At 34.8% G+C, this 25536-nt stretch overlaps 1 protein-coding gene and 1 long non-coding RNA gene across 2 annotated transcripts in view; one reads left to right on the top strand and one right to left on the bottom strand.

The window, feature by feature from the left end:
* tkta (transketolase a) overlaps positions 1-20102 on the top strand; it is a 21429-nt gene extending 1327 nt beyond the window's left edge. The window contains exons 2-14 of the mRNA XM_073825883.1: positions 1456-1573; positions 3933-4046; positions 4269-4366; positions 6609-6800; positions 7748-7866; positions 7946-8142; positions 8230-8394; positions 10646-10802; positions 11276-11406; positions 12694-12777; positions 12954-13047; positions 16492-16614; positions 18542-20102. Of these exons, the coding sequence (XP_073681984.1) occupies positions 1456-1573; positions 3933-4046; positions 4269-4366; positions 6609-6800; positions 7748-7866; positions 7946-8142; positions 8230-8394; positions 10646-10802; positions 11276-11406; positions 12694-12777; positions 12954-13047; positions 16492-16614; positions 18542-18729 (1780 nt within the window). The 3' untranslated portion in view covers positions 18730-20102. The remainder of the gene's footprint in view (positions 1-1455; positions 1574-3932; positions 4047-4268; positions 4367-6608; positions 6801-7747; positions 7867-7945; positions 8143-8229; positions 8395-10645; positions 10803-11275; positions 11407-12693; positions 12778-12953; positions 13048-16491; positions 16615-18541) is intronic.
* Positions 20103-20253: 151 nt separating this feature from the next.
* Positions 20254-25299, bottom strand: LOC141293820 (uncharacterized). Its single transcript, XR_012340826.1, has 3 exons — positions 25002-25299; positions 24710-24778; positions 20254-21623 (listed from the first exon to the last, which is right to left on the bottom strand). It is a non-coding gene; the product is annotated as an uncharacterized lncRNA (long non-coding RNA).
* Between the last annotated feature and the right edge of the window lie 237 nt (positions 25300-25536).

Raw genomic sequence — 25536 nt, 5'->3', positions numbered from 1 at the left:
ATATATATATATATATATATATATATATATATATATATATATATATATATATATATATATATATATATATATATATATATATATATATATATATATATTTTTTTTTTTTTAGCAGATTGCAATTCAGTTATAAAAACATTAACATCTTATAATATAATGAATCATAATTTGTAATTATTTAAAAAAAGAATTAATAGGGTTGCAAAAGGGCAGAGAATTTCCGTAAATTTCTGGAAACTTTCCAGAAATTCCTGAAAGATTAAAAAAAAAACTGGAATGTTTCCAAAATGTACTGGATACCATATATTGTGGTTGATATATAGATTTTATATAATATATATGTCTATATAGATGTTAAATAATAATAATAAAATCAAATTATATAATATAATATAATACAGGACTGTGCAAAATATGTTTAGCAGTTGTTAAACAGTTTTTTTTAATAATGTAATATATTATATAATAGGGTTATGAAAAATTATTATTTTGCAAAATAATAATTAAAAAAATCACAAAAAATATTATAAAACAGGACTGTGTAAAACATGTTTAGCAGTTGTCAAACTGCTTTTGTAAATAATATAATATAATATAATATAATATAGGGTTATGCAAAAATATTATTATGCAAACTAATAAAAAATAAAATCCCAAAAATATAATATAATACAGGACTGTGCAAAATATGTTTAGCAGTTAATTTTTTTTATTTAATATAATATAATATAATATAATATAGGGTTATGCAAAATATGTTTATCACTTTCTTCACAGTTTTTGTTAAACTGTTTTTTTTAAATAATTTTATAATTAAGTAATTTCATATTGCGGTAAACTGTGGTTAATCTATAGATATTATATATAAAATCAGTATAAAATATATAAGAATAATAATATGAATATAATAATAATGGGAACTGATAAAATGTATGAGATACGTGCAGGAAAATGATCGTTGTTTCATACACATATGAAACTGCATGTTCTTTCCTCTAGGCGAAGTGTGTTTTCTAATGGTTCTGCTGAGCTGTTATGTAAACTGCCGCATGAATCCAAATGGCGCAGTTATTCGTATCTGATATCTGAAGGTGATTCAGCGTGGTGTTAAATTGCATTTAAACACTCGGATGTGTTAGATAGTGATTTGATAGTAAGTGACCGTCAGTGTCACAGCATGTGGTTTTTAGTGCTGTCTGTGACCTAATCTGGAAACAGGTGGATGTTAGTGGGTGGAATGTTTGCTCAAAGCTTTAGATTATGCCACAAGTGTGGTGCTGGTGGGGCAACCTGGATTAAACATCACCTTTGGCATCCTTTTGGATAGACTGTCGCTAATTGTCTTATTCTGTCCTGACAAGCTCAATCATTTGTATTTGGTGTGTGGTGAGTTAATGTTACATCATGAACGGTGGTGAAAATGACTGGTTAAATGGTGTTTTGTAAATTTGGCAGGCATCCAACATCATGTTGCAGTGTGGCGGAGATCATGTCTGTGCTTTTCTTCCATACGATGAAGTACAGGCCAGATGACCCCAAGAATCCCAACAATGACCGCTTCATCCTGTCCAAGGTGAGGTGACCAGAGACTCAGCTAACTGGGATTATTCAAGTCAAGTGTCAGTTTTAATATTTCAAGTTTAAATCAAGATGCTACTAAGACAGGAGCATGGCAGTATTTGGTGCTGTGCCAATAACACGGTAAAATGACGATAAAATTGTTATCGTACTTTAAAATATGCAAAGATACTGAATGTGTACTATGGTGTTTATATGGTACTCCATGATGCTTTGACTAATGCCATGGTATTACAAGTTGTAAGTGCAGAAAAAAATGTGGTACATAGCATGGGACAAAAAATATTGCACTAAGCCTTAAGGATGATTTAGTTGAAATACATTTTTGATTGACATGATGGTTTGATCGATGATGGTCAAAAAGTTTAAACCAATAAATATACAATGAAATTTACTATGCTGCCCTCCAAAGGCAAAGCGCAGTAACTACACATTTGGTCAAAATTGAGTTAAGGCTTAAAATTGACTTTGTGACAACTACTTTGTCTTGTGGCAAAGTCTCCTGGTTCAATTTTGTCCCGTTTCAGAGAAACAAGAGTGTCAACATGTTTGACTAGCTGGCGTAAAAACTTTAAAGGCATTTTTCTCAGTTTCAGTGTTGGTGTAGTTACTGCACTTTGCCTTTGGACGGCAGTATGAGTTCCATGAAAAAGTGTTGTGTATATATATATATATATATACATACATAGATACATAGATACATACATATATAAAATACAAATATTAAATAATGCAAATAATAAAAATTCCAATATAATATATTATAATATAGGGAATTGAAAAATATGTTTAATTTCTCTATTAATATATAATTAATTTAATAACATAATATTATTTTTTCTTATTGCTTTGTAATATAATATAATATAATATAATATAATACAATATATGGTTATGCAAAATATGTTTAGCAATTTCTTACTAATAATATTATTAATTTAATATTAATGATATATTTTTCTTATTGTTTGGTAATATAATATGATATATATGGTTATGCACAATATGTGTAATTTCTTAATAATTGTTAATTTTTTTGTTAAAATTAATTTAATAGTATAATAAAAATGTTTCATATTGTTTTGTGATAAAATATAATATAGGGGTATGTGAAATTTATCAATTTCTTGATTGATAAAATTTTTCTTGTGAAGTTTATCAATTTCTTAATAATATTATAGTTATTTTAATAATAATAATTTAATATTTTTCTTATATTAATAATAATAATAATAATAATTTTCTTATTGTTTGGTAATATAATATAATATAATATAATATAATAAATATATGGTTATGCAAAATATGTTCAATTTTTTTATAATTAATTCTTAACAATTAATTTAACAGTATAATATTGTTTTGTAATATAATATAATATAAAATATAATATAGGGGAATGCGAAAAATGCTTATCAATTTCTTAATAATATAATTAATTTCATGATAAAGTATTTTTTCGTATTGTTTTGTAATATCATATAATATAATACAACATATGTGGGTTATGCGGAATATGTTTATCATATAATACATTTAAAAACAATAATTTAATATTTTTCTTATTGTTTGGTATATATATATATTGGTAATATATAATATAATACAATATATGGTTATGCAAAATATGTTTATCAATTTCTTAATTATAATAGAATTAATTAAATTATAATAAAATAATAATATTATTTTTTTTGTAATATAATATATAAGGATGATATGTTTATCAATTTCTTAATATAATATAATAAAATATAATATAATAATTACCCAAAATTATAACTAATAATTATAACTAATAAATATGCAATGAAATGAGTTTCATGAAAAACACAGCCCAGAATGTAATATAAAATAAATAATATAATATAATATATAGGGTTTATGCAAAATGTTTATCAATTTCTTAATAATATAATTAATTAATAATAATATAATATTATTTTCTTATTGTTTGATAATAATATAATATAATATAATATAATGATTATGCACAATATGACTATCAATTATTTAAAAGTTGTTATGTAATAGTTTGATAATTGCATATTAGTGATAATATAAAATACATAAAATAGATGTCTGTAATGTAATATAATTATAATTCATACCCCAAATTTTAACTTTTAACAAATTTTAACAAAATTTTATAATAATAAATATACAATTAAATGTACTATGAGTTTCCTGAAAAAACACAGCTCAGAGTCTAAATTATGAAATAAAATTAATTTTTTTTTTTAAATAAAATAATATACAAAAATACAGGACGATGAAAAATATGCTTATCTTATGTTAAACTGTTAAAAAAGAAATTGTATTTAACCCATAGATTTTGTGTTTTGTGTTTCCAGGGTCATGCGGCCCCTGTCCTGTACTCTGTGTGGATGGAGATCGGCTTTCTGAAGGAGTCTGAGCTCATGAGCATGTGTCAGGTCGACTCCACGCTGGAGGGACACCCCACACCTGTGAGGAACACTGATCCAAGATCAGATGCTCTTCTTTAACATATTCAATCACAATGATAAGTGACCTGATCTCAGATCAGAAAATATTTAGCAGCACCGTGAGAAACATTGCAGCTTATTCGCTCAGAAATAATTGTTCGGGTTAAACTGGCTGTAATGAGCCGTTAACCAATGACAGCCGTTATTTTATGTAACATCCACGTGAATGTGTGTGTTTGACAGAAGCAGCAGTTTGTGGATGTGGCCACAGGCTCTTTGGGACAGGGGCTGGGCGTAGCCTGTGGAATGGCCTATACGGCTAAATACTTCGACAAATGCAGGTAAAAATGTTACTTATTAATACTTACATTCACGGAAACAGTTATTTTTAAAAATACCCTAGTTCTCAAATGCTCAAAATGTAGATATAATGGTAAAAAAATGTGTTCTCTAGACGTTTTTCATTCATTTGATCAGTTTTGTATTTACCTGAGTGCTCAGTTTAATGTCATGTTTGTCCGTGTCCGTGCTGCGGATTTTAAGGGTGTGGAGTTTTCCTGTCAGGCTGTGCTTTTGCGATTCTTCTGCTCCAATAATCAAAGCCCCGGAGGCCGTCACTCGGTTATTTTTATATCTTGGATAGAATTCGATTTAGGCATAAGCACACAAATTATTCCCAAATCGAAAGCAAATTTTTGGGCCATCCTATTAAATCTCTCTGTTTATAATGCATCGTAAAAGCCTATAAATATATAATCAGTGTGAGTGTCGCTGTGCAGAGAAAGAGGAATCATGCCTGCTGTGTTGTGTAAGAGCACTTCTCTTAAACCCCAGATCATTTCTAATCAATTGAATCTATGTCTTCTCATTCGTGAAATATCCGGAGGATCTGGTGTGACAGGAAAGTGTCAGGTGGTGTTAAGGAGGGCGGCGGTGATGAGGTTTTACACATCAGCAACCTAGCCAAAAAAAAAAGAAGTCTCTTATGTTCGCCAAGGCTGCATTTGTTTGATGAAAAATACAGTAAAAACTGTAATATTGTGAATAAATATTAAAATTGAACTAAATTAAAAAGAACTGTTTCTATTCCTGTGATGCAATACTGAATTTTCAGCATGATTCAGTGTCACATGATCCTTCAGAAATTTGCTGCTCAAGAATTATTATTATCATCAGTTATTATTGATTATGATTGCTAAACCATGATTTTTAATGATTCTTTGATAAATCAAAAGAACACTATATTTTAATTAGTAATCTTTCATAACAACACATCTTTACTGTCACTTTTGATTAATGCATCATTATTGTATAAAAAAGTATTACTATAAAAATAAAATTCGAAGAAGCCTCAAAACTATAAAAAGTCAGTTTCTGCCACTAAATAAAAAAATGTTATTGCAACTTTTTATCTTACAATTTTGACTTTTTTTCTCAAAATTGTGAGCTATAAACTTGAAAAGTCAGAATTGCAAGGCAAAAGTTGTAAAGTCAGAATTGTGAAATATAAACTCACAATTGCGAGTTACAAAGTCAGAATTGTGTGATATAAACTCACAGTTGTGAGAAATAAAGTCTGAATTGCAAGATATAAACTCACAGTTGTGAGAAATAAAGTTAGAATTATGAAAAATAAACGTACAATTGCGAGTTATAAAGTCAGAATTGCATGATATAAACTCACAATTGCGAGAAATAAAGTCAGAATTGCATGATATAAACTCACAATTGCAAGAAATAAAGTAAGAGTTGCATAATATAAACTTAATTGTGAGAGAAAATCAGAATTGTGGTATAAACTCACAACTGTGAAAAATAAAGTCAGAATTGCAAGATAAAAAAATCACAATTGCGAGTTATAAAATCAGAATTGCGTGATATAAACTCACATTTATAAGAAATAAAACCAGAATTGTGGTATAAACTCACAACTGTGAAAAATAAAGTCAGAATTGCAAGATAAAAAAATCACAATTGCGAGTTATAAAATCAGAATTGCGTGATATAAACTCACATTTATAAGAAATAAAACCAGAATCGTGGTATAAACTCACAATTGCGAAAAATAAAGTCAGAATTGCAAGATAAAAAAATCACAATTGCGAGTTATAGTCAGAATTGCGTGATATAAACTCACAACTGCGAGAAATAAAGTCAGAATTGTGAAATATAAACTTACAATTGCGAAAAAATAAAGTCAAAATTGCAAAAAAAAGTCAAAATTGCAAGATAAAAGTTGTAAAGTCATACTGCAAGAAATAAACTCACAGTTGCGAGTCAGAATTGTGAAATATAAGCACAATAGCAGAATTGCGTGATATAAACTCAAAATACTGACATATAGACCTACATAAATCAAGTAGGCCAGAAAGTAAAAGAAACAAATGACCAAGAAAAGAATGAACATCACCTTAGCAACTGCATAACAATGTGCTAAATTACACTTGGAACAGCTTAGCAATACAGCTTGGTGTATACAACCACTAGCAACACCACTAGCAACACTAGCAAAACAAATTTGCACATGCAAGCACCATTGTCTTTGGAAAATGCAGTTGTAGTTGTCTTTTCACTCTTTTGCAGTTATCGTGTGTACTGCCTGCTGGGGGATGGAGAGATGTCTGAGGGAGCTGTGTGGGAGGCCATGGCCTTTGCTTCCTACTACCAGCTGGATAACCTGTTGGCCATACTGGACATCAACCGGCTTGGCCAGAGCGATCCAGCACCACTACAGCACCACGTGGAGAAGTACCAGAGACGCTGTGAAGCCTTTGGGTACGTTGGGTGGGGGTGGTAAAAGGCATGACCTGGGAATTAAAAACCCCAGAACCTCAGATCCATGAGGTGTCACCACTGGACCCTTGAGCAAGACACTTGACCTCAAGCTGGGATAAAAATATCTGTACATGTGGTTGAATTTCTAAAACCTGTCATTTCTCAATCTAAGAAGTAGTTTACACCCCTGGCTTTTAATGCATCATTTTTCTTCTGGAGCATCAGTGAGTGTTTGAACCTTCTGTAATAGTTGCATATGAATCCCTCAGTTGTCCTCAAAATCATACAGTCATTGTTGGAAAGAGTTCAAATACACAAAAATGCTGAAAAACCAAAAAAAATGTGGGAAAAAAAATGTTTTCTGAAGAACAGCAGGTAGTTTAACTGTTCAGGACTTAAACAAGGGACTCATGTACAACTATTACTAAAAAAACAACAGCTGTGGATCATTCAGATAACAACACCGTATTAAGAAGCAAGCGTGTGTAAACTTTTGAACAGGTTCATTTTTTATAAATTCAACTATTATTTTCTCTTGTGGACTATATGTAAACATCTTAAATGTGAAATATCTTATTCAGGTCAGTATTAAATAAAAAATAACATGCATTTTGTATGAACCTCCTTATTTTGGTCAAATAAATAACATTTTGCAGATTCTGCAAGGAGTGTGTAAACTTACGAATTCAACTGTATATCAAATATATTCTATAATGTTATTTATTCCTTTGATGCAAAGCTTAATGTTCAGCATTATTACTCCAGTCTTCAGTGTCACATGATCCTTTAGAAATCATTCGAATATCCTGATTTGATTTTCAAGAAACATTTCTTATAATGATCAATTTGTATGAGTTTTAGATTTTATATGTGTATTTATTTGTGTTTGTGTATGTGCAGTAAAAAGCCATCAGTCAGTTTTATTTGTTGATGTTTTTTTGTTTCAGGTGGCATGCTATCATTGTGGATGGCCACAGTGTGGAGGAGCTGTGTAAAGCCATGAGCCAAGCACGCCACCAACCCACTGCCATCATCGCCAAAACCACCAAGGGCAAAGGCATTCCTGGTATATTCCTAGCCATTACTTCCAAATCTATAAATACTGATATAGCTTTATATTTTCTGATCAAAAAACCTATCCTCAGTGGCAGAAGATAAGATGGGATGGCATGGCAAGGTGCTGTCGAAGGACATGGCAGAGAGTGTCCTGAGAGACCTTCAGAGCCGCATTCTCAACAGTAACAAGCGCATGTACCCGGCTTCACCCATTGAAGACGCTCCACCCGTGAGTGTTCGCAATATCCGCATGCCCAGCGCTCCCAACTACAAACCTGGAGAGAAGGTGAGAGTTCAAGACATTAGATGCATGGATGATATATTGGTTTAATATCATGGACTAGGTCTTTTTACCATGTTTCGTTTTCAACAGATTGCCACCTGCAAGGCGTACGGGATGGCCGTGGCAAAACTGGGACGTTACAACGAGCGAGTGGTGGCTATGGATGTCGACACCAAAAATTTCACCTACTCTGAAATCTTCAAAAACGAGCATCCCAACCGCTTCATTGAGTGCTACAGTGCAGAGCAGAACATGGTAGGAAACTATGAAGCACCATCATGATGATATTTCAAAGACCAAAAATGGCAAGTGCTTATATATATATTTCTGGTTGAAATAAATATATATTTCATACTGATATTTAAATAAAAGGGATAGTCGACAAGTAAAAATCTATTGCTATTGTTTGCAATAGAATCTGCATTTTCATGGGTTTAAATGAAAGATTTTTATTGTAAGGGACCATAAAAACACCTTTGTGCGTCAAAGCAAGAAGGTCTAGAAAGTACACGCATTTCCTAGAAAATCCACATTAAGGATGTTTTGACTGTCACCATTTATTTATTTATTTCACACTTCTTTCAGCTCTTAACAGTTAAAAAAAAAATACATTTCCAATAAAAGATGATCATTTTTGCATTATTTGTTACATTTAACTGTTTAACACATTTAACACAACCATATGCTCTTCAATGTTCTACAGAATGACTGAAATTTAATTTTTTGGTTGGACTATCCCTTTAATTCCTCCATTTTAGCACCCTTGACAGTTTAGAGAACCAAATCAAAGGTCTGCACATTTGGGAGATTAGCTTAGTGCACGAAACATCCTTAAATGCTTCCTATAGATTGTTCTAATAAAGTAGAGCTCTGGGATTGGCCATGTAAAACGCCCTTCGAAGCACCAAAGTTGCCGGTTTGTTAAATAATACATGGCGCTGTATCCATAATGCAGCAGTGAAGATGTGACCCACTTACGCTCCATTTTGCACCACGCCCTGCTGCAGTGCCGTTCCCGGAGAAGCCATGCAGAAAACCTGCGCCGCCTCCTTTTCATCTCATAAGCACATTCTTTATGATCTTTTGTGTTTTGGGAAGTAAATGCAGAAAATCGGAATACTAATTAAATGGTCAGAGTTCAGATCTGTGCAAAACTCAGTTAACCAATCGGAGGCAAATTAAAGTACATATACTAATAGAACTGTATACTATTGAGGGAGTAACACTCTTAAAAATAAAAGGTTCTTTATTGGCATCGATGGTTCCATTAAGAACCTTGAACATCCATGGAACCTTTCAAATGCAGAAAAGGTTCTTTATAGTGGAAAGGGTTTTTTTTTTTAATTTTTTACATTTTCTTCAAAATTGTTCTTTTAAGAACTGATCACTGAAAATATTTTTTTCTATTGCATCACTGCAAACACCCTTTGAAGCCTTTATTTTTAAGACTGTATATGCATAGTCTGTCAAAAAATATGTGGTAGAGTTCAGACTTACTGTTGCTGAGTCTGAGGTTATGTTCTAGAGGATGACTTGCATGGAGAGGATTTGAGACAGGAAACAGGAAATGATAGCAGCGTGTGAGCTGCACTTTGGTAATTCCTCTCATATGAAGGATAAAATGGAGTTCCTGTAGCAGATTCCATGTGTCTCTTCTGTAGTATATTACAATCTGAACAATCCTTCAGGTCTTTGGTTTTTCAGCACATTTGTGTATTTGAACCCTTTCAAAAAATGACTGTATGATTTTGAGATCCATCTTTTCACACTGAGGACAACTGAGGGACTCATATGCAACTATTACAGAAGGTTCAAACACTCACTGATGCTCCAGAAGGAAAAAACAATGCATTAAGAGCTGGGGGGTGAAAACTTTTGAACTAATTGAGGATGTATACATTTTTCTTATTTTGCCTAAATATCATGTTTTATTGTTTTCTGGTTGGTTGGTTGGTTGTTAGATTGTTGCTCTTTCTCACGTTTTTTGCCCACTGTCATCCAACACATGAAAACCATAAGTCTGATCAGTAAGAAACGTATGTATTTAAAAGGATAGTTCAGCCAGAAAAGAAAATTCTGTCATTAATTACTCACCCTCATGTCCTCCCAAACATGTAAGACCTTTGTTCGTCTTTGGAAAACAAATGAAGATATTTTTGATGAAATCCAAAAGCTTTCTGACCCTGCATAGACAGAAGAACTTGCTGAACATTTTCTCTATGCACAAAAAGTATTCTCGCAGCTTTATAAAATTAGAGTTTAAGCACTCATATCATATGGACTATTTTAATAATGTCTTTACTACCTTTCTGGAGCTTAAACGTGTCAGTTGAGTTGCTGTTAATGCAGCGTCAGAAAGCTCTCGGATTTCATCATAAAAAATCTTAATTTGTATGAACGAAGGTCTGACAAGTTTGGAACGACATGAGGGTGAGTAATTAATGACAGAAATTTCAGGAATGTTGCAGAATCAGAATAAAAAAATAATAAAGTCCGTCTCTCACAGGTCAGCGTTGCCACAGGCTGTGCGGCACGTGAGCGAAACATCGTGTTCGCCAGCAGCCTGGCCACCTTCTTCACCCGCGCCTATGACCAGCTCCGCATGGCCGCCATCTCAGACAGCAGCATAAACCTCTGCGGTTCCCACTGCGGCCTGTCTGTTGGTAAGAAATGCTTCTTTGTTTTTTTCTAACAAACAGGTGCACTCTCCAATCAAAATTCTTCCTTTTAAGCCCCGCCCTTTCCAGCACCTCCCACTCTCCTCTCTTACACTTTGCAGCTGTGACTCTAACGATGATGTTTTGGAATAGACTTGTGAGCGATTCACCCTTCCTTTTTCCTGAAGCTGTCTGTCTAATGTGTGTTTTGTTCTCCTGGTCGTCTGGTGGTGGTGCGACTTTAAGCACAACCCCTTCTCCCTCTCTTCCTCCCCCTGTGTATCTCGGAGGCTGTCTCCGGGTGACCCGGCATCACCTCTGTTAGCACAGGTACACTGCATGCCAGTCTGACTGTCTGTACACCAGCCTGACTGCCTGTCTGTTGCATGTGTGTGCACCTGCCTCACATATCTGAAATACAAATGCTATTCGGTCTAAAATAATAGTGCGAGTATTTGGCTGGTGTGTGTGTGTTTCAGGAGAGGACGGACCGGCCCACATGGGGCTGGAGGACATGGCTATTTTTAGAGCCATCCCCACTGCTACCATTTTCTACCCCAGTGATGCTGTGTCTACTGAAAAGGCTGTGGAGCTTGCAGCCAACACAAAGGTTGGCATTATATATCTTTTATCATGAGTAGTCAACACACACAATAACTTATGCCAGTATAGAATTGAATCAAAATATTTGAACACATCAAATGTACATTATATTGATAAGGATGTTGATATATTCAGGATTTAATTGAAATTTAATTTCTTTGCTTTTAAAATCCAATTTAATGAATGCATTTTAATAAATCGAGGTAGGGATCCAGAATTGCTATGTTAGGAGGTAAAATTGAAATATTAAAAGCAATTGACATCAATTTATAAATAAACCCTGTTTAAAAGTTTACAAATGCTTGATTATTAATACTGTGTTGTTACCTGAATTATCCACAGCTGTTTGTTTTTTGTTTATGTGATAGTTGTTCATGAGTCTCTTGTTTGTGAAACTGTGAAACTGCCCACTGTTCTTCAGAAAATTCCTTGAGGTCCCACAAAATCTTGACTTTTCAGAATTTTTGAGTATTTGAACCCTTTTCCAACAATAACTGTATAATTTTGATATCCATATTTTCACACTAAGGACAACTGAGAGACTCATACGCAACTATTACAGAAGGTTCAAACGCCCTCTGATGCTCCAGAAGGAAAAACTAAGCATTAAGAGCCGGGGGTGTAAACTTTTGAACAGAATGAAGATCATATATAATTTTCAAAAGCTACAGAAGATACTTACATGTTTCCTGGAAGACAAAATAAGTGAAATTTACTCTGATCTTCAAATTCAAAAGGTTTCACCTCTGACTCTTAATGCATTGTTTTTCCTTCTGGAGCATCGGTGAGCGTTCAAACCTTTTGTAATAGCTGCATATGAGTCCCTCAGTTGTCCTCAGTGTGAAAAAATGGATCTCAAAATCATAGTCATTGTTGGAAAGGGTTCAAATACACAGAAATGCTGAAAAAATAAAAATGTTGTGGGACCTAAAAGGTTTTTTATTAGGAATTAAGTGTATTTAAACTTTTGAACGGGGTCATTTTTATAAATTCAACTATTATTTTCTCTAGTGGACTATATGTATATGTATTTTATGTGAAACATCTTATTTAGGTCAGTACTTAATGAAATATAACATGCAATTTGTATGATCTCTCTTATTTTGGTAAAATAATTAACATAGCAGATTCTGCAGGGTGTATGTAAACTTTTGACCTCAACTGTAGATATAATTTCCAGAAGAGTACCTTCTTCTCTTTTCCACATTTTCATCATGATATTTAGCCCTTTTCATATTTCTATAATTTTTTTGGATCTGTTACTAATTTTTAATTTTTATTTTTTTTACTTCAGGGGGTTTGCTACATCAGGACCACTCGTCCAGAGACTGCGATCATTTACAACAGCAATGAGGATTTTCATGTTGGTCAAGCCAAGGTAAAGCTTAACTTTCATCATTCAATAAAAATATATTTCAGATAAGATATAAATAGATTCAAATCAATCTTAAAACAGTCATACATTTAAGATGTATTCACTGTGTTTAACTGCATTATTAATATTATATGATAATGTACGATAGTGTACCATAAATGTATAAATGACTTGATTAGGTGGTGTGCCAGAGTAAGGAAGATCAGGTTACAGTGATCGGAGCTGGAATGACCCTCCATGAAGCTCTGGCTGCAGCTGAGCAACTCAAAAAAGGTACAATGCAGAGATTACAAAATACAGTTGAAGTCAAAAGTTTACATACCTTGTAGAATCTGCAATGCTAAATATTTGACCAAATTAAGATTGATCATATGAAATGCATGTTGTTTTTTATTTAGTACTGACCATAATAAGATATTTCACATAAAAGATGTTTATATATATATATATATATATATATATATATATATATATATATATATATATATGTATATGTGACCCTGGCCCACAAAACCAGTCTTAAGTCGCTGGGGTATATTTGTAGCAATAGCCAAAAATACATAGTATGGGTCAAAATTATTGATTTTTCTTTTATGCCAAAAATCATTAGGAAATTAAGTAAAGATCATGTTTCATGAAGATTTTTTGTAAAATTCCTTTTATAAATATATCAAAATGTAATTTTTGATTAGTAATATGCATTGTTAAGAACTTAATTTGGAGAAATTTAAAGGTGATTTTCTCAGTATTTTGATTTTTTTGCACCCTCAGATTCCAGATTTTCAAATAGATGTATCTCGGCCAAATATTGTCCTATCCTAACAAACCATATATCAATAGAAAGGTTATTTATTGAACTTTCATATGATGTATGATGATTTTGCAAGTTCTCTTACTTAGAAATCATGGAGGGGTCTACAATTTTCAGCATAGGTGCATTTCCACTGTGAGAGACAGAATCTAAAAATAAAAATCCGGAAATCACATTGTATGATTTTTTTTAACAATTTATTTGTGAATTACCGTGTCAAATAAGTATTTGATCACTTGAATCAAAAAATTTTTATATTTGGTACAGAAGCCTTTGTTAACAATTACAGAGGTCAAAAGGTTCCTGTAGTTCTTCACCAGGTTTGCACACACTGCAGGAGGGATTTTGGCGCACTCCTCCATACAGATCTTCTCTAGATCTGTCAGGTTTCGGGGCTGTCGCTGAGCAACACAGAGTTTCAGCTCCCTCCAAAGATTTTCTATTGGATTTAGGTCTGGAGACTGGCTAGGCCACTCCAGAACCTTGATATGCTTCTTACGGTGCCACTCCTTGGTTTTCCTGGATGTGTGCTTTGGGTCATTGTCATGTCGGAAGACCCAGCCACGACCCATCTTTAATGCTCTGACTGAGGGAAGGAGGTTTTTGCCCAATATGTCACAATACATGGCCCCGTTCATCCTCTCCTTAATACAGTGCAGTCGTCCTGTCCCGTGTGCAGAAAAACACCCCCAGAGCATGATGCTTCCAGCCCCATGCTTCACTGTAGGTATGGTATTATTGGGATGATACTCATCAGTCTTCTTCCTCCAAACACAGCGAATGGAGTTAAGACCAAAAAGTTCTACTTTGGTCTCATCTGACCACAGGACTTTCTCCCATGACTCCTCTGGGTCATCCAGATGGTCCCTGGCAAACTTCAGACGGGCTTGGACATGGGCTGACTTAAGCAGGAGAACCTTCCGTGCGATGCAAAATTTTAAACCCCGACGTCTTAGTGTATTACTGATAGTAGCCTTGGAAACGATGGTCCTAGCACTCTTCACGGCGTTGACCAGCTCCTCCCATGTAGTTCTGGGCTGATTCTTCACCATTCTTAGCATCATTGATACCCCACGAGGAGAGATCTTCCGTGGGGCCCCAGTCCGAGGGAGACTGACAGTCATTATTAGCCTCTTCCATTTTCTGACAATTGCTCCAACAGTTGTTCTTTTTTCACCAAGCTGCTTGGCGATTGCCCCGTAGCCCTTTCCAGCTTTGTGAAGGTCTACAATTTTGTCTCTTGTGTCTTTGGTTTTGTCCATGTTGTACTAATGCTGCCTTCATGTGATATGGGAAAGATGATGCTTTCCACTTGTGAAGTGGAAATTACCAGTGTGTCGTGTTCAGGTGCTTTTGTTGTCGTAGTGAAGAGAAACATGGCGGACTCGGAATTTGTCCTCACATGCTATTTGGGTAAAAGTTTTAAAACGGTTATAAACTCCCTAATGCATCTGCTACAGGAAGAAGAGGATGCATCAAAACGCAAACGATAAAATGATAGGCTGTATATCTTATTGATCATGAATAGTATAGTTTTTTTAAAGACAATACTAACTAATGGTTCTGTTTTAGCTAGCCTATATAAGTTTTTATATAAGTATATATATTTTATATAGCCTATATACGTTTTTTAACTTTTAACATCATGCAATGTTTACCATTCAGTCTAGTTTCGTAGCTGTCCGCCATGTTGAAAGGTCAAAGTTTATCCCATCTCGGCAACTCGGGTATCATAAAAAATTTCGAGCTTTCCAGTGGAAATTACAACGTGAGTGGGTGTTCATGTGCAATTTCGATGTCGGATTTTGGTATTTACCATAATTATGATAGCACATGAAGGCAGCATTAGACTTTGGCTGATTGTGGGGTGCACAGGTGTCTTTATGACAGCTAACGACCTCAAACAGGTGCTACTAATTTAGAATCATGAGCCAAGTGTAGCTGGACTATTTAAAAGCAAAATAACAGGTCTTTGAGGGTCAGAAATCTGGCTGATAAGCAAGTGATCAAATACTTATTTGACACATTAATTCACAAATAAATTGTTAAAAAATCATACAATGTGATTTCCAGATTTTTATTTTTAGATTCTGTCTCTCACAGTGGAAATGCACCTATGCTGAAAATTGTAGAACCCTCCATGATTTCTAAGAGAACTTGCAAAATCACAGGGTGATCAAATACTTATTGACCTCACTGTATATATAGTCCACAAGAGAAAATAATAGTCGAATTTATAAAAATTACCCTGTTCAAAAGTTTACATACACTTGATTCTTAATACTGTGTTGTTACCTAAATGATCCACAGCTGTGTTATTTTTGTTTAGTGATAGTTGTTAATGAGTCCCTTGTCCTGAACAGTAAACCGCCCGCTGTTCTTCAGAAAAATCCTTCAGGTCCCACAAATTCTTTGGTTTTTTAGCATTTTTGTGTATTTCAGCTTTTTCCAACAATGACTGTATGATTTTGAGATCAATCTTTTCACACTCTTTTCCTTCTGAAATATGCAACTATTACAGAAGGAAACACTACGCATTTAGAGCTGGGTGTCAAAACTTTTTGAATCTGAAGATCAAGGTACATTTAACTTATTTTGTCTTCTGGGAAACATATAAGTATCTTCTGTAGTTTCTGAAGGGCAGTACTAAATGAAAAAAAAATATGATATTAGGGAAAATAAGAAAAAACTACACATCTTCATTCTGTTCAAAAGTTTTCACCCCTGGCTCTTAATGCATGTTTTTTTCCTTCTGAAGCATCAGTGAGTGTTTGAATCTTCTGTAATAGTTGCATATGAGTTTCTCAGTTGTCCTCAGCGTGAAAAGGTGGATCAGATTTGCTGCTCAAGAAACATTTTATTTTATGCTTAATGTAGATATGTGTGCATTGTGTGTCATTCCCCAGAGAGGATTCACATTAGAGTGATCGATCCATTTACAATCAAACCCCTGGATGCCAAAACCATCATCGACCATGTTCGCGCCACCAGGGGTCGTGTCATCACGGTTGAGGATCACTATTATGAAGGTGGGTTTGGAGCTTAGACACATTATCCCTTGTCTCAAACACATTTCAGCCTGGCTGCACATCCAAGTAGCATGAACAGCACGTCGTCCAGTCGAGGAGGGTTGTATCGGTCTGTGAGGTTGTGGCAGAGTGCAATTGGCTGACTGGAAGAAACATGATGTGTTAGCAAATTATCATTGGATCAGGAAGAGGCATTGTGTTGCCATAATCGGTTGAGTTTTTTGGCCGTGTCTCATTCTGTTCATTCAGGGGGAAAAAAGACAGAGAAGCGGAGGGCTGTCAGGTCTCCTTAAGCAAACGTACAGCCGCAGGGTTTGTTGTGACCTAGATAACACGGGCGGCCCTGGACCTGGCATTACTGCCTGCGTGCCAGAGGAGGAGCAAGGCTGGATGAGAGAGAGACAGAGAGAGAGAGAGTTTAACATCCAAAATCATTTTGAAAGCAAACATCCCCTGTGCCCCAGGGAAGAGAAAGAGGATCAGGGTGGACAGAGCGAACATGTGATCGCAGCAAGGTTGAAAGCCGGGGGTATAGGGATAAAAAGAGATTTGGATAGCATTTGAAGGCATGATGTCCAACATATATACATTTTAAAAGCAGAACATGATGCAGAAGGTCAAACAGTGACCTTTATGCACAGGAGAATGCTAATTTAAAAACAGGAGATCGATTTGAATATGCTTCCTTGATGATACAAAGTTTAAGATGGTTCTGTTTTGCTGGTTTTGGGCACAGCCAACTACACCAGCTTGGGAAACCAGCTCAAACCACCTTAAAATCTTTTAAACTCAGCAGTCTTTTTAACCATTTAAAGGTGCAGGAAGCAATTTAAACTGTTTTTCTAACATCTGCCACACATAAAACATTTTAATAATTAAAATAAAGCTGATATGACCATGTTCAACAAAACCAGGGTCAATTTTTTGAAATGAAGATTTAGACATAATCTGAATGCTGAATAAATAAGCTTTCCATTGATGTATGCAAGATTTCTGAGGGTCTGAGGGTGCAAAAAAATCTAATTATTGAGAAAATCTCCCTTAAAGTTGTCAAAATGAAGTTCTTAGCAATGCCTGAATCTAATCAAAATTTATTTTTTAATATATTTACGGTGGGAAATCTACAAAATATCTTCACGGAACATGATCTTTACTTAATTTCCTAATGATTTTTGGCATAAAAGAAAAATGTATCATTTTGACCCATACAATGTATTTTTGGCTATCGCTACATATATACCTGTACTACTTATGACTGATTTTGTGGTCCAGGGTCACACATATATATATATATATATATATATATATATATATATATATATATATATTAAATTACTGATAATAATAATAAATGTGGAGTAATGGCTTCTGAAAATTCATCTTTTTTTGTCACAGGAATGAAATTAAATATATTGAAATAGTAAACAGCTATTTTACATTGTAAAAATATTTCACAATATTACAGTTTTTCTTGTTTTTTTTATTAAATGAATGCAGCCTTGCTGAGCGGAAGAGATTTATTTTTTTCAAAATCATATCAAATAATAAATAAATAAATACATACATACACTGTTATTTAAAAGTTTGAGATCAGTAAAAGTTTGAGATTTTTTAAAAGTGTTTTCTGCTCATCAAGGCTGTGTTTATTTGATTACAACTACAGAAAAATCTGTAATATTGTAAAATATTATTGCAATTTAAAATAGTAGTAAATACTTTAAAATAGAATTGATTCCAGCTGAATTTTCAGCACCATTACACCAGTCTTCAGTGTCACGTGATCCTTCAGAAATCATTCTAATATGCTGATTTATTATCAATGTTGGAAACAGTTGGGCTGCTTAAAACAATGTAAAAAGTAGGGTCATATTGCATGGTATAATAAAATCGTTTACCATTTCCATCTTTACCTGCTGTAATTCCACAGGTGGCCTGGGAGAGGCGGTATGCTCCGCCATCGTGAATGAGCAAGGCTTCACTTACCAGCGTCTGGCTGTCGCTCACGTTCCCCGCAGCGGCAAAATGTCCGACCTGCTCAAAATCTACGGCATCGACCGCGACTCCATCGCACAGATGGTCAGGAAGATGCTCAGCAGCTCGGCCAATGCCAAGTGAACCTGTTCACTTTGCCCCGCCCACTCCACCCAAAATCAATCAAATAACCAGCTCCACAAACACTGTGTCACATGACTCCTCCTCTTCAGATCGTGGCCCCTCCCACCACCTCGTTCACTGTGAATGAACCCAGTGTGAGTATAATAGTAATGTGAGATACGTGCTGTACAATTTGAAGTAACGTTCACATTCCAGTTTCTTCCTTACAAATACACTAATATTCAATAGTTTTAGGTATGATTTTTTTCATTATTAATACTTTTGTTCAGCAAGGATGCATTGAAATGATTGAAAGTGATAAAGACATTTATAACGTAAGGTTTCTGTTTTAAATAACCGTTTTTAACCTTTAAATTTGAATATTAGAATGATTTCTGAATGATCATGTGACACTAAAGACTAGAGTAATGATGCTAAAAAATTCAGCTTTGCATCACTTGAATAAATTACATTTTACAGTGTATTAAAATAAAAAACAGCTATTTTAAATTGTAATAATATTTCACAATTTTACCATTTTTACTGTATTTTTAATCAAACAAATGCAGCTTTGGTGAGCATCTCTTTCAAAAATAATAAAAAATCTTACCAACTTCAGACTTTTGAATGCTAGTGTACATACAAATACACATCCAAGATTTTTTCTAGCTCTTTTCCTGTACTAAAAGTTTAAAATCAACATGAAATTGCATTTGCAACCAATTTTACTCATATTTAGAATGAAAAATTATAGGCAGGGACTTGATTTTGTCCATCTGTGTAAAGAATTGAAATATCGCGAAGACAATCGTATGATTTTATGTTGATTTGAAACTGGACGCGAAGACGTATTTTACACTATCACCTCAGAAAACATCGATATGCTGTACGACGTGACACTTGTGTTTTTAACTGTCATTTGATAAGACCCAACAAAAACGGTTTGCGATTATATTTTAATACTTTTTATATTGTTACTGTGAAGTTATGATGACAGGGCGGGGCTGGATTTCACGGGAACAGATATGTGTGCGACAAAACAGTTTGATGTTACATTCGTAGAGTTTAGTCTTAAGAAAAAAGAAACCGATAATCAAACGAGAATGTCTGTAGGGTGCTTCAACTCAAAGTGTTCAGTAAAGTAGTAAATGGTTGTCTTCTGTGAAACCGTTTGTAGTGTAATCTCAGTATTTACAAAGCTGGAGTAGCATTTTGTGGTGTTATGAGCATGAAACGTGGTCCTTTTCTGGCCAGAGGAGATGAGAGATGAACAAAACCATCAGCGTCACTGGAACATCAACTATGAACCTGCAACAAACACCTCCTCTGTTATTTTTCTATGTATCTCAACAAGTGATTGATTAAAGCCCTCTGCATTTGAGTTTGAGAGATCATGCTTGTGTTGCCTGCTTTATTCACACTTATACACCAGGGAGGCCAGGGCTAGTTGTCCCACTTCAGTGAATATTTCCATTTAAAACACACACCGCCTGCTATTGGGGCATGTTGTCACACAGTAAAAAAAATGTTTGACTTGTAGTGTACAAAATTAAATTAGATCACATTTTACTTCACATGACAATTTGCTTTAATGTAAAGCTGCTTAGAAACAATTTTTATGTGAAAAGTGCTATACAAATACAAAGGTGCATGAACACACAAATGGACACCTGCAAAAGACAAAGACGATGATCACAAATATAAAAAGTATAAAAATACAAAAATGAATGAATGAAATTTTCCTTTCTTACCTTTAGTAAACATTCATTTCACTTCAGTCATAATGCCTTGCATATCTAATCTTCCTGTTTAAAAAACAGGAAAACAGTCTTTAGGGTGTCCTTTGAAAATAATCTGCATCATGAATCCCTGCAGTATACTCATATTAAAGGTCCTAATCCATAATCAAGAAAAAGTTCTCACCACAGAGCATTATATTTGCGTATTGCTCCTCTTACAGCAAACACAACGAGGCCACAGCCAAAAGACATAGTATAGACTGCAAAAGAACTAGTAAACTTAGATTACTGCATTATATACACTAGTGTTCAGTAGATTGAGGTTGAAAAGAATTGTTCATATTTTTGAAAAATGTCTCTTAAGCTCACCAGACTGTATTTATTTAATTAAAAATACAGAAAAAAATAGTTATTTTTTACAGTAGCGTATTTACTGAATTTATTAAATATATTCCAACACACCATCTAGAAGAGCTTCAGTTTGTACTTGTAAAACTATAAACTGAGAGGAAGTGCAACGTTGTGAGGTCTCTGTTAGGAAGTTGTAAGGTTAACGTACCATGATAAGATTTGAGATGGAGGACGGTCACAAAGAAAGCCATACAATAACCCCAGACAACATCTGTACAAAAAAAAAATCTTTAAAGCCCCACTAAGTAACTTTTCCCTCAATGCTCCCTCTACAGGTTAGAAGCGGAATTGTCCAATAGTCCATTACCGCTGTCGTAAATAATTTAGCCTACCGTCGTGTCACATGCACGTTATTTGTTTGAAAGGCTATCCAGGAGCGGCTTTGGAAATAACGATGTCCAGTGACAAGGTAGAGTGTGTTGTATGACTTTGTAAAAGTATGAAAACCTTTTGTGAAGCAAGTCGCATTTGTAGTATCATTTGAACTACAAAACCGCGACCCGACGACCCAAACTTACAAAGTGCTGTTATGGTTGATAGAGGGTCGCAAAGCGAATACGAAAGTGCCGTTTCACCCTGTTATGAGTTGATGAACCACTGACATGAGTTCGGAAACATTATTTTAAGGTAAAAAAAGTTACTTAGTGGGGCTTTAACAACAAACCAGTTTTCAGTTATCAGAATGGGCAACCTGTCTGAGCTCAGTTAAATTACCTCTCCAGTGGTAAGGTCGACCATTACATCTTCTGGTGTGTGCTGGCAAACCTGTTCAAAACATGAAATGCTCAACAAATCCTGTTCTGACATAGTTAAATGTCATCTTAATGGTCTTTTGCATTTACAGTCACGTGAATGTTTGTTTTCCATATCAGGACATCATAAAAAAATGGTCCTTGGCTGGTCTTAAAATTTGGAAAATAAAACCTCAGATGAACAACAACATGTCATTATTGAACAAAAATATAGCCAAAATGGAAAAGCCATGTGTGACAAAGTTAGAACACCCTTACTGTTAAAGGATAGTTCACTTTCAGAACAAAAATGTACAGATGATGTACTCACCCCCTTGTCATCCAAGATGTTCATGTCTTTCTTTCTTCAGTCGTCAAGAAATTATGTTTTTTGAGGAAAACATTTCAGGATTTCTCTCCATATAATAAATGGCTGACGTGTCGTTACTAGGTCTAAAATGATGTTTTGAAATTAGCAAGGAAGGCACTGAATGAGCTGTGTAAGAAATTAATCCTACTCATGATAGCAGTGACAAAAGGACAAAAACCGGACGAATGTCTTAAAATATATAATTTGCTCCATATTTTGAGGAGTGGTAACCGTAGTAAAAGCAGAATAATTGACTTTCGATCCGTTCAATTCTACGAAAGTAATGCACACCCCAGGTGTATCACCACCTCAGGTCATGGGCGTAAATCCCGGGGGGGACAGGGGGGACATGTCCCCCCCTATCCGAGGGTTGTCCCCCCCCTCTAAAAAAAATATAAAAAAAAAAAAAATCGCACTCTCTATTGTGAAAAATATATGTATGTATACCTAAAATACTCGTGTAAGTAGAAAAAAACCCCGCAAAAAATGCATTTAGAAACAGTTGAGTTCCCCATTCCTCACAGTGGTTTGGCCCACTGCCTGCTCTACACACGAGTCAGGTGTGTGGCTGCGGCTCAATTAATGTTGAACTCCAGTAAGTAGGGTATTTTATTAACTTTAAACAAAGCGATTCTCTTTAATGTAGTTGATGCAGACTCATTCATAAATTAGTTGCGGTAAAAATGCTGATTACCGATGTAATTTTCCATGAATCTGCTATATTAGCCATTTAGAATATTACTTATCTAGTTAACGTTAGCTTGTTTACCATAGCTTGTTGCATAATGCACTGCAACTAAGACGCCAAAGCCGTTTCCCATGCATAGTTTTATTTGTGACGACTTGGCATAATGTTAACTTAACATTAACGGCCACAGTTAGAATATTGTTTAACAGAGGCCAGCTAATAGGTGCTGTGCAGGTAAACTTCACTCCCTTGATCTCAAGAGATAAACTAGCGTGCAATGTTAGTGGGTGCAGCCTTTAGCCTCCTTCTTAGTGCGTCCGCCTCCCGTGCCGGAGACATCCGTGTAATGCTTGACCCAAGAACTACACCTCAGACTCTACAGACCTCAGTTAATATGTTAATGGAACACTCTACTTTTTTTGGAAATAGGCTCATTCTCCAACTCCCCCCGAGTTAATAAGTTGAGTTTTACTGTTTTGAAATCCATTCAGCCGTTCTCCTGTTCTGGCGATATCACTTTTAGCATAGCTTAGCATAGATCATTGAATCCTATTAGACCAATAGCATCACGTTCAAAAATGACCAACGAGTTTCCATATTTGTCCTATTTAAAACTTGACTCTTCTGTAGTTATATTGTGTACTAAGACCGGTGGAAATGCAAAGCTTCAATTTTCTTGGCTGATAAGATTAGGAACTACACTTCCATTTCGGCGTAATAGTCAAGGAAGTTTGCTGCCGTAATATGGCCGAACCAGGAGCAGTAAATAATACCACACAGCACATGTGCAAATGCTAAACTAGCTGGGAACTCATTTCTGATAATACTCCGCCTGCTTAGGCCATATTACGGCAGCAAACTTCCTTGACTATTACGCCGGAATGGAAGTGTTCCTAATCTTATCAGCCTAGAAACTCACAGCTTTGCATTTCCACCGGTCTTAGCACACGATATAACTACAGAAGAGTCAAGTTTTAAATACAACAAATATGGAAACTCGTTGGTCATTTTTGAACGCGATGCTATTGGTCTAATAGGATTCAATGATCTATGCTAAGCTATGCTAAAAGTGATATGGCCAGAACAGGAGAACGGCTGAATGGATTTCAAAACGTTAAAACTCAACTTATTAACTCGGGGGGAGTTGGAGAATGAGCCTATTTCCAAATAAAGTTGAGTGTTCCTTTAAATGATAAAGATCATGATTAGAAAAATATGGGACGAAAATGGCATGTTTGGAAGGCTTGGCAGAAAAAAGCCTCTCCTATCTAAAAAAACAAACAAAAAAAAACAAAACAAAAGAAACCATTGCAGCACAGTTTAGGTCTGCAAAGTTGCATCCAACCAAAACATAAGTCTGCTTGAATAATGTCCTTTGAACAGACAAGACCGAAGTGGAGATGTTTGGCCATAATGCACAGTGCCAAGTTTGGTAAAAACCTAAAGAGCATATCAGCACAAACACCTACTAAAAGACAAGCTGGAGGAGGGCTGATAATTTTGGGCTTGTTTTGTAGCCACAGGACCTGGGCACCTCACAGTCATTGAGTCAGCCATGAACTCCTCTGTATATCTAACTATTCTAGAGTCAAATGTGAGGGCATCTGTCCGACATCTAAAGTAGGGCCAAAATTGGTTCATGGCTGAAAAGAATTTTGCAATAGTCCAGAGCTCATCCTGACTCAAATGCTGTGGTTAGAGCTTTGCAATGCCCACAAACCTCGATAAACTGGAGCTATGTTGAAAAGATAGACTGATAAAGTCAAATTAATTAATGCTTCAAGTTATTGCTGCTAAAAGTGAATCTACAGGCAACTGACTCATGAGGTGTCCTAACTTTGTCACACATGGCCTTCCATCGTGGCTGTATTTTTTTAAATAAATGATGACACTGTGTGATATGTCATGTGATGATGTTTGAGGATTGATGATCTGAGGATTTATTTTCCAAATTTTAAGACCTGCCAAGGACCAGAAGAACCATGAAATTCAATAGGGTGTCCTAACTTTTTCACATATTTGATACATTTGGCATATTCCAAGTTTAAATCAAACATCTTACCGAAAGATGCACCCACACATTCAAAAACTACCGTGAAGAACACAGCAAGAACTGACGGCACCTTGATGGCTGGAAAACATGAAGATGTTGATAAGTGATTCACATATTGATTGGCCATGTGTAAAGAACAATCAAACAATTCAATTGTTGAATCCTTTTGAAATGTTCCTGTGTAAAACTCTGGATAAAATGCAAAAGATAAATTTAATGTGAATAATAGTTTCAGTAAACCACATCATTCACTTCACTGAAGTCTAAAGAGCCAAGTTTATAAATATAGCCTACTTCTTACAGTAAAATGGCCTGTAGAGTAACAGTCCCCATCCCAGGCCAAAGCAGATGGAGAAAAAATGGTGGAATTTATCTGTAGGAAAAGTAGAAATAAAAACATAAATAAATACTGGTCTACTTTCAGTTTCGATTTAAAATCTGATCTGGCAAACTTACAGTGGTTGTAAATGTCCGAAACGCCCTAAAGACAGAATTGTGCAGGTTTATATGATTATACATCTTTCTTAGTATGAGAAAGCTTTAAATAAGAACTTACCATTGGGATGATAATTCACCTCGGAGATGTTAAATGTTACTTCATTCTGCCTCTTCTTTTTTTGATTCAAGTGTGTCAACCTTTAACCATGGTTGACGCTAATGATTAGCTGCAATAAATACAAGTACATTTTCACTTTCAGATTGATAAGCGAAACCAGTTTTGTGGTTTGAATGCCCTTTTGAAATGCTTTCTGTTCTATAGTCACATGCAAGAAGGGTGGCAACACAAAAGGAAACCGCAGAAAAACTGAAGATGATATTCAATTAAAATTCAAGTG

Source organism: Garra rufa, chromosome 20 (assembly GCF_049309525.1).
Source record: "Garra rufa chromosome 20, GarRuf1.0, whole genome shotgun sequence".
Taxonomy (NCBI): Eukaryota; Metazoa; Chordata; class Actinopteri; order Cypriniformes; family Cyprinidae; genus Garra; species Garra rufa.
The sequence above is the reverse complement of the archived record's forward strand: the minus strand, read 5'-3'. Positions and strand labels throughout refer to the sequence as shown.